This window comes from Ambystoma mexicanum, chromosome 4q (assembly GCF_040938575.1).
Source record: "Ambystoma mexicanum isolate Mex_15411 chromosome 4q, UKY_AmexF1_1, whole genome shotgun sequence".
NCBI classification, from domain to species: Eukaryota; Metazoa; Chordata; class Amphibia; order Caudata; family Ambystomatidae; genus Ambystoma; species Ambystoma mexicanum.
The window spans coordinates 636,543,995-636,560,056 of NC_090928.1; the positions used below are offsets into that span (position 1 = coordinate 636,543,995).

The 16,062-nt window shown below is 45.4% G+C and overlaps 1 protein-coding gene across 2 annotated transcripts in view; it reads right to left on the reverse strand.

Annotated features, from left to right (window-relative positions):
* LOC138467890 (UTP--glucose-1-phosphate uridylyltransferase) overlaps positions 1-16,062 on the reverse strand; it is an 839,807-nt gene that overhangs the window by 655,669 nt on the left and 168,076 nt on the right. The window contains exon 1 of one of the 2 annotated variants that reach the window (XM_069608191.1): positions 13,341-13,900. The exons of the other annotated variant lie outside the window; for it this stretch is intronic. Coding sequence (XP_069464292.1) covers positions 13,341-13,359 — 19 coding nt within the window. The 5' untranslated portion in view covers positions 13,360-13,900. Of the gene's footprint in view, positions 1-13,340; positions 13,901-16,062 lie in introns of those variants that run through there. 2 annotated transcript variants of the gene reach the window in all.

A 16,062-nucleotide genomic window follows, 5' to 3' on the forward strand; every position in this document is an offset into this window, starting at 1 on the left:
CATGCGCAAAGCAACATTTTATTCCAGTGTACAGGCTAAACCCATTGTACTCATGTGCTCAATACCATGTTGCCCAAATTGGGAGTATAGTTAAAGTGGAAGGACATTTTTATCTAAAGGCAGTCTTGCTAAAATGGATTGCAGCTTTCAAAACTGGTGAGAGCTTGTAGTCTAGAAGAGATTGTTTAGCTTGTCACTAACAGCTACCATGACCTACTTTCGACTCCCCAGAACAGGTGCCAAACAAACATGTCTATGTGACAATAACTACCCATTCCGAGCTGCTTTGTCTGTCTGAATTGTTGTATTAAGCCAAACAGAAAGTTAGATTATGCATGGCAATGCGATGGCAGTTCATGGGCAGCCATTGAGGCATGGGCATAACCCCACCACTACTGGGATAATGCTTTATGAACACGGTGCTGAGATGGGCCATGATGGATGGCATGAAAAGCATTGTCCGATTTCCTCAATTTGAATACATGCAAAAATAAAAATAAACGTGCACAATTGATACAAGAATCTTATAAAGGAAAAGCCAAGGTAGTTTCATGGATCGTGGAAAAATAAATTCTCTAAAACCTGCACCCGATTTAGGCTCATTTTTCTTGTACAGTAAGGGCATATATAGTCAATACAGTAGATGTGCTTTGTTTTTATTAAAATGTGTTGGTTGGAATTCCTGATATGTTACACTTTTGCCGACACGTGTTCTATAAGCAGGCCTCACAATGTAGACACTTTTTATGAATGGCAAGTATCAAATGTTGAATCCTAAAAGAGTTCATGCTTTGGCTGAAATTTCATTTGGCTCCGTCAAATTGTATGGACCACGTGTAATGCCACACATCAACACATGTATTCACTGTTCAATGTGTTTCGTGCTTAAACACAAGCACGCCAGCAAGCAATCTCAGTGTGGAAGTCATGACTTCACAATATATTCCACATGGGCAATAAACCGAATACAACCTGCAGCACTTTACAAGTTCTGATGTACTGTTTGTGCACAAGGGCCATTTGGTTTACTCGCATTATAATTATTATAATGTGGCAGAGAAATATGTCTAGAGCAATGTCCATTATGGCATAGTAACTGAAAAAGTAAAAAGCCCAGTAATGTTCAAGGAACGTTGTCGTATGAAGTATCAGATCACACACATAACATGGCAAGATGACTCACATCCTCAATTCCTTATTCAGATACTCACGTTTTGCACATGCTTTGTTATTAAAACAAGATTAATGTAGCAAACGGTTTTTTATAGTAAGCTTGATAAAGGTTTGTCCTTACATTAGTGAATGTTAATGTCCATCACCAGATGGCAACAACACATGCATGTGCTGCGTCAGTATTGTGAGATAGGTAATAGTACACGCATGAACGCTTGTCATTGGCAGACAGCAAACCACAAATACGTGATAATTAGTTCTGCTCATTGATATAATAACCAGCGAACAGCAGCCAGCACCCTATGCTTCTCACATTTCTGTAATAGGATTTGGACCTCACACATTTTATATAGTGTACATTTGAAAGCTATTGTATGGCAATGTAACATCTCCCAGTAGAAGTGGCATGACGACAGGTTGTGTCACGCACGAAACGTGTGTAGTTATCAATCGATATAATTGGTGATGCATGACACTGCATGCACTACACTGCATGCAGTTCTTATCATTTGAGATGACCAAAGGATCTTCCAGGCAAAGCCTGAACAATTTTTGGAATCAACATCTATACTTGTAGAACATGTGCCTACAAAAGTGTAGTGTCGGGAATTAAAACTAACATAGTTCAATAAAAGTAAACAATAAACAAAGAATAAACAGCAGCTGTTAAATTGTAGATATGGCTTTATTGCGCAAGAGAACGAGAGTCTGATTGATTCTGGCGTGCGTTTGAGGGAAAATTTTTTCCATGGTCACTTCATTTAGTCTCCCAGTGGGGGTGACCTACATGTTCTTCTAAACGAGCAGCCTTATGTCAAACTCCCATGAAGCGGGTACAACCCCATTCCACGAGTTCCCAGAGAAGTTATTTTAACGATACAGCACAACAGAACACTAATACCATTTTTCTTTCTCATATTTTAAATATCTTTGTAGTTCTCCTGTATGAAATAAAATTATTTGTAACAGAGCTAAAGTGTTTTTTTCAAAGTAAGCCTAGTTAGTCAACATATTGCCAAAATGATATACATACACCCATCAGCGCATTATCACTATTAATATCACTAATTAAGACTATTTAATCAACATATTGCCAAAATTATATACATGACATAATCAGAACATTATCACTATTATCACTATTAATATCACTAATTAAGACTATTTATTCAACATATTGCCAAAATTATATACATAACATAATCAGAACATTATCACTATTATCACTATTAATATCACTAATTAAGACTAGTCAAGATATTGCCAAAATTATATACATAACATAATCAGAACATTATCACTATTATCACTATTAATATCACTAATTAAGACTATTTAGTCAACCTATTGCCAAAATGATATGCATAAAATCATCAGACTATTATCACTATTATTATCACTCATTAAGACTGCATAGTCAACATATTGCCAAAATGGTATACATACACTCATTAGGGCATTAGTACAAAGTGTACCAATGTGATTTACACTTCAGAACGTTATCATCCAGTAATAACGTCACATCTAGTACATTCAATTGTGATCAGATAATTCCGACATCAGCACTTTTTAATGAGACACTGCATCATTGTTTCACACACCCCACTCTAACCACAAGTATTCAGTTAGGCCCATGCCTGCACCCCACACAAGGGCAACCCCTGCTCCTCTCCTAAAAGTCATCCCTTCCCAACCCTACCCTAAGCAAAGCATCATCCACGATAAAGCATCAATGCTCCCCTAAGTGGTACATTCCCACCAGAAGCACATCCCTGCTCAGAGATCCCCAACTGCTCTCAAGTGCAGCACAACGCTGATCCCGATTGCATTCTCAGCCCATCCCCATCCCTGCATTGCGGCAGATCTCATTCCATGCCGAAAAGTCCATTCCCGCTCCGGGGAGCGGCGCCATCCTTGACTTTACCCTATTGGGAGACCCCTTATTGAGGCCCATCCCCATCTCGAGCGCCTTCCCCACCCTGAAGGGAAGTCCAGCACCTCACTAGGAACTATTCAAAAAACTGCTTTATCTCAAATTACACACTGAAATTGTCAGAAGGTTGCTATTTTGTTTTGTTTACTTTTAACCTATCCCCAAAATGAAATAAGAATATTAAAAGTTATCTCTCAATTCTATGACTGCATCAAACACAAGGCTGCAGAGAACTTTTCAGTGACTTCAAGATGGAACCATGTAATGTCTATCAGAAAACTGTATTTTGATTTTATTAAAGATTAGTTATGACATCACTACAGACCCACCATGAGAAAAGGACATCACTGTCAAGTGCAATAAAATATTACATAGTTGATGTGATGTGAAGTGAATACATACTTCCGGGGCCTAGTGAAAGGCAGCTCTTTATACAGAGTTTAAACTAGCACAACATTACTGAGATGACTAGCTTCATTGTTCCAAATGATTTTGAAGTGGGAATATTTTACTCCCTATTTTTTTAAAGTTTGGAGTAAAATGATTTTGTAGCGAATAAAAAAGGAAGTCATCTTCAACTCCACCCTCTCCTTCTCTCCTCACATCACTGCCCACTTCCAGCTGCACCTCCTCAGAGGTATTTCACCTTTCCTCACCTTTTCCCAGAAGCTCAATGTCTCCAGAGCCCTGGTTCTCTCCAGGCTGGAGTACTGCAACAGCCTCTTCCTCAATCTGCCTACCTCCACTCTTTGCCCTCTGCAACTAATCCAGAACAGGACTGCAAAACTTATCCTTGGCTTCAAGCCCAAGGACTGTATCTCTCCAGTCCTGAAATCTCTTCACTGGCTCCCGGTGGCTGCAAGGATCAAGTTCAAGACCGTCTGCATCATCCACAAGGCTTTCGGGGGTCAGGGCCCACACTACATCCAACTCTCTTCCAAAATACCTCAGTTGCAGAGTCCTTTGCTCAGCTACCTTCAACTCTCGGAGGGTTGGACGCTTCTCCAGGCAGAGAACGGGGGGTCTCTCTCTGCAGGTGCCTACCTCTGTCACGGCCTCCCTGCCACTCTCAGACTTGAGCCAGACCACTTGAAGTTCTAGAAGCAGCTCAAGACCCCACTTTTCTCCTCTGGCTTCTCTCTTTCTATCCCTTGCTAACTTAACTGTCTGCTGCACCCGGGGCGTTGCTAGGGGGGGCTAAGGGGGCTATAGCCCCTGATCTTTTGGTTGTAGCCCCGGATAGAATCTCAGGAGCTACAGCCAAAAGACTAGCTAGCCACCAGTCCCAACAGTTCCGACATCAGCTTAGCCCCGGGTCTTTTCCAGACCTAGCAACTCCCCTGTGCTGTGCTGACTGGTTGCTTGCTTCCCTCAGAATCTCGCTGGGTACCAAGCTCCTCCATAACCAGTCTTCATTGCACTGCCCCCTGGCAAATAGCGCACTTAGGGGCTGTAAGCGTAATCCCTACAGCCCCCCACTGCCTGCACTTACCTTGAGCTGTGCTGCCCTGGCTGCACGTCCCCCTTTCCGCTCCCTTGCAGTTCCCCCTTTCCGCTCCCTTGCAGTTCCCCCGCTCCTTCCCCTTGCACTTCTATTGTCGCACGTGCACAATCCAAATGACACAAGGCCTAGTAAGATAGTTTGTCTTGTCCTCTCTACATTTTCCCTCACTTGTCTTATGACGCCTATAAACACTTGTGTACAGGCGCGTTAATGCCATATCATACCGTATCCCCAATGCAAGTATTTTCTAAGTAAAACTGTTTTGACTGTAAAACAGAAATGATTTTGTAATATATTTGCACCTAGTTATGCATGCACATTAACAGGGTGCATTGTTTTCCCCCTCTTCTGATCAGGCAGTAATAGTAGTGTTTTCCTTTGGCTCTACGTCTACTACGGTTTATAGTGATAATGTCGAATTACAAAATGTCGAAAGTCAAAATGTCGAAAAAAAAATGTCTGAAAAACAAAATTTGGAATGTCCTTTTTTTAATTTTCAGTTTGAAATGGGGGTGTTACCCCCAACACCCTCTTTTTTTTAAACCCTTTTTTTAAACGCACGAAAGCAACAAAAAAAACATGTAAAATAAAAACTGACATATTCGAGAAAATAAAAATTCGGCAATTTTTTTTCCACATTTTTGTCATTCCACTTTTTGCAGTCGACATTATAACTGCACACCGTCTACTACTGGCCCAAACATCCCCATGAAGCTATGTGGGTGAAAGCAGCAGGAGAGCTCCTAAGTGTCAGTTTCCTCGTTTTTGTTGGGAGTATTTTTACTCCCCCTTTTACTTTTTTGGTTGTATTTGTCAATGTTTACGGAGTTAAAAGTGGCTAATACACCTTATCTGTAGGCATGACTAGTTTTACGGATGGCTTTCTTCTAAGATTTCTTTCAATCACAATGAAGTCTGTTTATAAGGAGGCATGCATGCTAGTAGGTTTATTAAGTGCACTGCTGGAACTTAGCATAGAGAACAACAAGATATCCGCATGCCCCTCTTATTTCAAAATGCAATGTCAGCTGTAAAGGGACTTTTTCAAAGTACTCAAAAAATGCTTGCGATGCTTTGCGACGCAGTACAAGACGCATATATGTGCGCATGTTACCAAAAGCATAGACTCCAACATGATCTCTTGCATCAGAGCGAGCAAGGAATCAGTATGTGAACATAGATTATAAGGAATAAAATCCCTCCTTTATAGTGCATAAAAAGGATCTCGCAGCACGCCCCTTCTGTGTGTGACAACATAAAAGGAAGAGGGCCATTGGCCTTGTTGCAGAAGGCACCCCTCTGACTTACAATATTCATATACTGTATGCTAGATGATACTTTAGACATGTTCATATTTGGGAGCTTGCAATAGCAATATGAAAAAATGTGTAGCTACTGTTCTTGTTGTTGTCAAGTGGTGACAAAACTACCTATTTGTAATAGGAAAATGACACCAATACTCATTTCTAATAATAACGTTGAATTATGAGTTGCGATGTCTGTGGAGAAAGCAGTGTCAGAGGCAGAATTCGAGCTACCTCTAAAAACAACTAACCAAAAGTAATAACTAACTTTTCAGATCGTTATTTCTGAACGAACTTCCTCTGATCAAAAGGTCATTGGCCGATAAGGAGACATGCATGGAAGTGTGTTTATTCTGTGAACTGCAATCTAGTGGCGAAGAACAAGAATCAAGCTGAATAGTACCAAACACTTTAAAGCAAGTCAGTTTTGAAAAGCCTTTTTATCAAACTGATTTAACATTTTTGTTTTCAAACACATTACAAGCGGGAAATAGGTATCTTTTATTTATTTATTCTGTTATATGGTGTTGCTTTTTCCCACTACTGTGTTTCTATATTTGACATAACATGTGTACGGTCCCTTTAGTTTACAGTGAGAAAGAGATAAAGTAAAGTACCAAAGGTGGTGTGTGTATGTGTGTGTGAGAGAGAGACCTTGTGTCATGAGGAATAAAATACTCACTATCATGCCCCAAAATGGTTTTGAAAGTCACCTTGCAAGTCTTGTGTCCTAACAAAGGAGCTCAGCCTTGTTCCTCTATCGGGTCACTGTGAGGAATTAGACCATTCACACGGGGAGTGTGCACTCGCCTGGACTTTTTTGAAATGTTGTAAGAAATAGAATGATGGCAGATAAATCTCAGAAAATGTGTGGGGCTAACCTGCATACATTTTTCTATGCTCGCTGCACAAAAAACACATAGTCAAGTGTACTCTGAGGGGACATAGCCTACAGGCGCAGTCCCCCCTGTCACATTAAGCTGGAATGTGACAGCCACAGGTACATAAAATTATCTCAGGAAGGAGGAAGGCAACACCTTCCTCCGGCCATGGCCAACCTAATTAAAATATCAAAGTCTCCATGGATCCGCCCTGCCTATTGTTAAATTCGGTGTGGTGGCAGTGCATACTGATGTGAGTTAATTGAAGCAGCGCTGCGAAGAGGCCTTTTCACTGAACTAACAAAGGGCAGGAAACCCCAACACTTTTTTGATATGCAATGTGTCAACTTGAAGCTAGATCCAACCCCTCTGTATGAAGGGCAGCAAATGTCATGCCTGGGACAACTGTTTACAGCAGGCAACCCCTGCAGGGCGAACCCCTTTCAGATGGAAGAAGTATGCGATTTGAGGGAGACAAAGTCTGTTCTCGCCACAAACTTCAAGGGAGACCTGCGCTTTGATCAGGAGTCACAGAGAGCTAGATTAACCAGAGAGACACTTTGATCCACAATAGACAGGAAGATGGGTGGGACTTAGTAGTACATGTTCATTTAATTATTTATGTTTACATTTATTTCAGCGCACAAACCCCTCAGGCATCTAGGCACTAGTTACAGGAAGTGCATGGTACATATAGATTGGTTACATGATGCATTGGAGAGCCTTGCCTCACAGTACGGAGAGCTGCTTCAGGTATGCACAATAACAAGCATGACAAAATAGGTAGGGGTGCACATTCTGGGAAAGCTGTGCCTCATAGAACGGGGGCTACTTCAGGTGTGCATGATGACAAGCATGAAAAAATAGGTAGTGGTGCACTTTCTGGGAAATCCGCACCTCATGGAACAGGGGGCTCCCCCAGGTATGCACGATAACAAACATAACAAAATAGGTAGGGGTGCACATTGTGGGAAAGCCGCACCTCATGGAACGGGGGGCTACTTCAGGTGTGCACGATAACAAGCATGACAAAATAGGTAGGGGTGCACCCCTTTCCTTTCCTGTTGCAAAGCACTCTGGTTATAACCTCACGCATAGCAGAAGATTGTTGGTGGGGACCCAGGATTGGTTCATTAAGGTAGGCTTAGCCTGCACCAATCATTGAGGCCCATCTGGATTTAAAGGAGGGCTGAGACCCTTTTTCAGCAGATCATCCAACGACTTTGAAAGGAGTAAGAAGGAATCATTTTGACCCTGGCTGAATGTACGGTCTGTCTCAGAGCTTCTGCCAGTGAAGGAAGGCCAGGATTTCTAAGAGGGAAGCAAGATCCCTCCCCTAAACATCTCCCAGAGAACAGAGGGAGATACCGACTTCAGAGGACCCCTCCAGCAGCTCCAGAACCGGTACCCAGCCAGCACACAGCGTGCCCAGCTAGGTTCTGCCAGAAAGCTTCCTAGGTGGGAAGTGTCACTGAGTCTCTGAACAAAGGACAATGCTGTTGCCTGCAAACACTCTCCTCAGCTTTGGGCTGTCCACCTTAAAGGACGGCACAAGCCCTATGAAGAAGCTATGTGGAGTCCCACAACAAGCATCAACCAGTGTCCATCTTTTAAGGACATTTTCGAGGGCTTCGAGCACTTGGACCGTGACCGGCTGCACCACTGACTGTTGTCATGCTGCAGTCCCTAAAGCCGTCCAAGACACCTCAACCAGCGTTCCAGGTCCACCAACCAGCAGAGACACAACTATTCTTGACCCCGAGTCACTGTGTAGGCCAGCCTGCAGCTGTCCGTCCAGCCTTGCTTGCCGAACTGCCTGCCGCCTGATACCCGCAGCTGTCTCCCATCTTGAACTCTGTTGCAGCAACTGCAAAGTGTCCTGGAACTGATTCAACGCTTTTGAGCATCAGCATCATCTCAAGCATCAGGTACATTGTGGTTCTGTCCAACTGGTTCTTCTCCGAAGGCCCCTAGTGACATTTGCGCCTCCTTGCTCCCTTGGTGCTGAAACCAAATATCCTTGAACAGTTAAGACTGATTGCTTTACCGATTACCCTCCTGTCAGTATCCAGAGTGCATCCCTTTCCTTTGTGAAACTGTCCTCTGTGTTCCTTTACAGGGTGGGCTGTATTTTGTAGAGTGCTAGAACTGTCTGTTGTAATAATGATAAAGCAGATGTTTGTATACAACCTTAACTGGACAGTCCCTTTTATCATTGGGTAGTAATTGTATACTGTGTTCCAACTAACCAACAATCCACGACCTTGCGGAGATGAGCCTGCCATTCGTCTGTCCACGTTACCAAAATTGGACAAGCAGGTGTATAATTGGCTTGTGTTTCCAATCTGTTTGGATCCCTTCTGATGTACAAGAGGTGTGGGGCTGATTGATGGTTTTGGTTTAGAAACCGATATTCATCACTGGACCACTGGTGCCCCGGAAATTGATTTGTCACAGTCACAGTCCATCTTGCAATATGCTTAAAGAATACAGTAGATGATCACATTTAGAATCCTGCATTTCCTACCTCACAATGGATTGCTTAGATTATATGCTGTAGACATGACGTCAGAACCATTACTGCCTCGAAATAAAACTCATGAAAGATGCGTCTGAGCTTCAATCTATTCCTTTGTTTTGAGAAAAAGTACCCGTCTGCATTAGCCACCAAAGTCCACTTTGCAAAAACAAGCCGGCTCACCAGACACTGCAACATTCACCTAACTTCAAGGCACCTTTTCCTTCCATGTAGAGAAGAACACCCAGCTCTACAGCAAAGGGGTGTATTAGCCACTTTTACTCTCTAGAAATAGGCAAATACTCCCAAAAAATCTAAAAGGGGAGTAAAAATACAGCCATCAAAAAATGGGAAACAAACATGCATGACCATGTCCCCTGCTTTCACTCCCACAGCTCCATGGATATGTTTGGACCAGCAGTGCAGATAGTCGCACAGGAAGGAATTGCTATTACTGCCTGATCGAAATAAGTAAACATGTATCTTTTAATGTGTATGAATAACTAGGTGTAAAGAAATCATTATTAAAAAAACAGTTCTGTTTCCCAGTCAAAACATATTTTTACTCACTTATAAAATACTGTCATTGGGAACCAGACGTACATTTTTACTACCCAAAAAATCATTTTACTCCCAAATACTCCACTTCAAAATCTTATCTGGAGCACTAGGACACCATTATCACAGGGAACTATAAAGGATAACGTACGATTCATAATAATGCCAAAAATCAGCTTGAAGTTACGCGTGTAGAAAGTAGGAGGCCGCACAGAACTTTTTAGTGGCTTCCGCGATCCTTACTTACACTGTGCAATTGCAGTTCATGTTGCATCCAACGGAAAGAGCACTTTTTTAGTCAAAGGCTGGTTTTTGCTAAGTAAGATATGGCGTAAACACGGGTATTAATTTTATGCACACAAAAGAGGATACAAATCTTACTCAACAAGTTTACATGCGATACAAAATCTGATCCCTATTTTGCCTTGCATTTACAGATCTTTATTTTGCAAGAGTTGCCTTCACGCCTGGCATTCGCCAGTGTCGCACTAGCGACCTTGGTAAAGGGCAATGGCCCACAGGTTCTTCTCATCATGAGCTGACCGCAAAGGGTCACGCGAAGTCACAGCAGCTGGCCAGCAAGCGGCAGGAGAGACGCTCGGGGGCGGAGCCAGCGCGTGACACTGAAAGGGCTCAAGTTCCGATTTAGATCCCATGATTCCCTGGGAGCCCGTGGAAGAACACCACACACGACACCGAGGCGTCAAGTGGGCACACGCCACGTGTAATTTCTCCACTCCCGTTATAACTTAGGATGGTAGCAGAGACAATGCACTTGATGAGCCTACATCAAGGCTCGGCTTCCATGGTTGTTGACTCCACAAGAGAAATCTGCGAATCGGAAATAGAAATGGTCCTTTGAACAGGTCTGCAAATCAGCCATTGATTAATGATGAACCGCCTCTGGTTCGGCTTGCTGAAACATGTCAGAGTGAAGAAACCACAAAAGAACCTTGGTCTTACTTCACCGCTCTTCAAAATTCAAGAAACGAAGCAGGACACTATCAGAAAAGGCAAATTGCCTCTGAAACAAACTCCCACTTGCGTTAAGCTACTAAGAAATAACAAGCATTGGCAATGCCAACAGTTTGGGCTTTTGTGTAGGCAGAGGAAAGGAGCTTGCCAGACACAACCGTAGGGGTATTAAACTGCCATTAATGGCAGCATGTGCAAAATGGTGGAGTGCCTGGGCATCTAATAGCAGTGTCGATACTTAAACACAAGCCAAAACTGTTGGCTTTGCCAGGGCTTGTTTTTAACAGGACTTTTGTGAAGGGGGTCATTACGACCCAGGCGTAAACCATGGCGCTTTTAGCGCCATGGTTGAAGCCGGTATTTTACCGATTGCACCATGGTGGATGGCGGAATTACCGCCCCATTCCAAGGATGGCGGGGCGGAAATTCCCCATTCACCATTGGCCCTTCCCCATTCCCATTTTTGCCCCCATGGGGCTCAATGGGAATGGGGAAGGCGGTAGTTACAGTACCGCAAATTGCGGTACCGTAATTACCTCAAAAGTCCCTTTGCGGGTTCCTTCCTTAACGGCTGGTAAAACCAGCCGTTAAGGTGAGGACCCGCAAAGTGACCTCGTAATTAGGCGGTAAGGGGTTAACGGCACCGCCACCTTTTACGGCGCCATTAACCCCTTACCGTCTGGGTCGTAATGAGGCATTTTATTGACCGGCTGAAGGCAGACCTGATTAAGACATTTGTATTACACCAATAGTGTGTTTATAGCTCCAATTAAGTTATTAACTCTCAGGAGAATGCTTTAAACAACACTGGCTGAAACTTAGAGTGCAAACGTTTGAGGGTAAGGCTGATTAAAGCTGCTCAAAGAGTTCTCATGAGGTGGTGTTTTGGGCAGGAACTGGGTGCAAAGGGCCATAGGGATTAGCCTTTCCATGAGCAGTCAATATGATCCGTAGCATGACATGTCCACGTCAAAACCCCCAGGCATGGGATTTCTCTAATGAGCTGTATTTGCAACCTTGCAACTGGAGGGTAGTATTGGTCTATATAGACAAGCACACTGTCAAAAGTCTTACCATCAAGCTTTGTGCTCGAAGTGCATGCCAGTGTTTTTTCAAAGTAGTCTTCTGAGAATGTACTTAATTGGAGAGGTGAACATGCTATTGGTGTAATAAAAATGTCTTAACGAGGTCTGGCTTCGACCACTGGATTTATAACCACTTGGCGAGTCTTGCACTGAAGTCCTTTCAAAAACAAGCATGGGCAAAGCCAACAGATTTGCATCATGTATAAGTATTATTCATTTGCCAGGCACGACAGTTATATGCCAGGGACTCGCACCATTCTGCAGCTGGCCAGTTAATACCAATGCGGCAGTGCCTGGCAAATGCCTTTCCCATGCCTACAAAAAAGCCCAAACTGTTTGCATTGCCAATGCTTGTTTTTCTGACTACTTTGTTTGAAGCAGAAGGAGGCTTTGTTCGTGAATGCCAGCGAGGGGATAGAACTTGCACACGGGAAACGAATCAGGGTGGTATTGCGCACACAAACGCACAGGTGTGCGTTTTCTATTTATGACTTATTTACCGGCAGCTGTGTCCACCTCCCCACCACTTTCCCCCATGCTGACCCCTGTGTGCCCTCCACGAGTATAATTCCTAGAGGCACCACTGCTCTGCAATTCAATTACTTAGAGACCAAAACATACTAAACAAAGTATCAATGAAGCCATTACTCCAGCGACACGAAAACAATATATGAGAAATGGATACGAACCGAGACAACCATTATGGATATGATTTTGATGGTTTGCCTGGGAAGAAAACGCTGATTGGGTAATAATAATGTATGTAAAAATGTTCTATGTAAAGTGCTTTGAATGAAAGCGCTGTATAAATAACAAGGTATTGTTATTATTAAGATCGCGTATGACAGTTCAAGTGCCTGCATGACAGTAGGCGTGCTAGCCGCCAGGCGCATAACAGCAGCACCCAAAGGAGACACTGCTGCAGAGGAAGGGTAGCAGGTTGGTGGCCTTCGGTCAGTGTGCCATGCTTTACCCTTGTCGTGGCGTACAGCAGTGCAGCAAAGTCAGGGCCCCTGCTGGTGCAAGCGTGCGGGGGCTGCGTGCCTCAAGCTGCAGGCAGCACGTCCACACACGGAGGAGTTTCACAGGCTGCCCAAGCCAGCCGCCTGGACCATGGCAGCCAGGCACCCATCAAGGTCCTTGCCAGAAGGGGGAACTGCACACCGGTGCCTCGCGCTCCCCTCCTCCTGCATTCCAGGAGCCCACTGGGCACTCCAGCCTGCTTCTCGCTTCCTGGAATACTCCAGAAAACCACACACGGAAATAACTGGCGCATCGAACAGACACGAATGCCCCCCCCCACTGTTAATATGCACATTTTGAAATGATTTCTAATAACCAGCGGGTTGGTGTGTACAGTCTCCATACGTACGAACAAACCACACATATAACAAAAAAATAAAGCTTACCTTCTGTATATTTCGACATGGTGGTAGAGTAAGCAAGAGACTCGGGCTACAGCTGTTGGCTCCAGATGTGCAGAGGGATGTCTGTGGCTGCGCAGCGAGATGGGTATTTCTCAGTGACCGACCTACTGAACAGGCGTCACGTGTGGGGTGAGGAGCTGAAAGAGTTAACCATGCACAGGTATCAATCCGTCATGCTCCCGCATACCATGACAGAGGACAAGTGCCCGCACTGGGGGGCTGGGGGCCGGGGGGGGGGGGGGGGACTGGCGTCCCGAGGGCTGCACCGAGCCGGGCTTCGCCACACCCCCTCCTCCTCCTCCGCACGCAGGACTGGACGGCCAGGGGGTGTGCCCCTCCACGCTGCCCGCATTTCATCAATGGAAGGGGCGGCTCCGCAGAGCAGCGGGAGAAATGCCGCCTGGCACGTATCCTGGGCCCCCTCCTCCCTCCCTCCCGCGCGGGGACGTTTCCTGAAAAGCCGCAGGGAGAGAAGGAGAGGGGCTGGAGGCAGCGCCGCCGCCAGGACGCCCGCCGCCGGGCCTGCTCCTGCCCACGGGGAGAGAGGGACGGAGGGAGGGAGGCAGCCACGTCACGCGCGGACCCCGCAAAGGGAAACGGGGCCGCCCGTGGAAGGCGAACTCCCCCAAGCCAGGGGTCAGTGAGTGTGGAAGCGGGGTGGGGAGCTGCGCTCCTCCGCACGCCGCAGCAGGTCGGGCCCCTGTGCCCGGCCTCCCGCTCTCCCATCCTCCTCCATTCGGCGGCGGCGGCCGCACCCTCAGCCCCTCGCGGCCGTCAGCTATTCCGGCCCTGGCAGCTATTCCGGCCCTCTCGTTGCTTCCTTTGGCCCCCGCTTTCCTTGTCTCGTACAGCGTGTTCTCTCTTTTTCCCTGTTTGCTCTCCCTTATCATCTCCCCCCTTCTCCAGGGGTCAAGTCCTAAAAATTAAAAAGTGCGGACTCACCAACAGACAAATGAGATGTGACGTCGCCAGAAATTATCATATCAGGGTGAAATATGCACATTTCATTAAATTGGCTTTGCACAAAAGGACAAATAGCATTTCCCTTTCATAAAATCCACACACACACACACACACACAAAACCAAGAGAGGATATGTTCTTCTAATACTGTTTTTGAAAACGTTAAAAGGTGTACATGTTAAACTCCAAGAACCAATCCAAATGTTTTCCGTGGGACCTGCAGTATCGAAATGGGACATTTCACCTTTAGTTATTTGTTATTCTTCATCAGGTTACATAGTGCAGTGGTGAAGTGTTCGGTCTACAAACCAATGAAGTTGTTTGATCCCTGAGGTCACCTTTAATTCATACATTTAAAGAGGACATTCAATGTTTCACATGTTAGCTGAATAAAGTGGGTGGACTCCGTCCCCCTGCGTGCACCCTCGACTTGAGCCCTGTCCGTCTCCCTCTATGCTTTTTTTTTTTGCGCCCCCCTTGTGGCAGCTTCCCTGTCTGCTTGGCACTTACTGCACCCCTACACCTCAGTGCCAGGCCTGCCACCGCTCTCGTGCCCCTGCTCCTTTGCGAGGCAGGAACCACTTGCCCCCGGCCCCTTTATCTCGTGCAGACTGTCATTTATTCATGAGTGCCCTCCCAGCTTCACGCTCATTCGAACAGAATGAGGCATTGTGCGCTCAGCACGCACTCGATAATATGTGTTTCAAAGTTGGCCCACATCTGTAAGAATAACAGTACTATTTTAAGCGGAGTTTCATTATCACAGCAATGTGACCTTCCCTATTCCCCATTTCTGTGGGCACGGGTGACAGATGAAATGTAAGGCCAGGGGGGAGCGGGATGCAGAAGCACGCCACCATTTTAGCGGCCTTTGGAATGGCGTATTAAATGTGATCGGTGAGAATAAAAGAAATGAAAGGTTAAGGGCATCATTTAACGAAAGGGTGCACTGAGATCTTGCACGCTACGTTTATCGGGAACTCGGAATTGTTACCTCGTGTTTCAACTTTCGGGCGAGCGACTGCAGGCTGTGCTCTGGTTAATTAGTACCTCTTCGTCTGAGAGAAAGATTGTGAGGCTGTTTTGGGCGCACGTGTGATGCGCAGTGGGTATCAGGGTGAGAATAAGTAACCATGTTGCATGGTAATTCTGCATCTCCATGGCAGAATGATGGAGCCACGCCTACCTGCTGGTGCCAAGGGCGGGCTGCTGGGTGGGTGGGCGTGACTCCGAAGATTGCCGAACGCCCCTTATAATTCTGCCATGGGGATGCGTCAGAATATCAAACAACACCGGCATTGCCAAGGGCATCTGCTATGGGGGGCTACAAATGCCACAAGCCACTTGTGTAAAGGCACTTAGCTTAGGAAACGAATGCACTGAGAGAGAAGGTTTACCTGGGGTGTGTTTGAGACATAATAGCCTTATCATTATGCTTGTTTTAATATCTGAGGCTAGGGAAGATCCCATCTGCTGCAATCACGGTGCCCGGGCGTCTAACATGGGGGTTGGGGGGCCGGTTGTGGAAGGGTGCTCGTATGTTTTTATCACCGAGAGAGCTTAACGGCTATTTTCTATGATCTCCATGCAGAGTTGTGACTGGGGGGCGGCTCAATGGTATGGTGATTTAGTAAAGGTGGCTGTTGGCCGTTGATGTTGGGCAAAGCGCATTAAAAGTGGTGACCCTGCCACCCATCACAAGCAGTTGCACGTCATGAAAAAAATGTAAAACCACAAAGCCC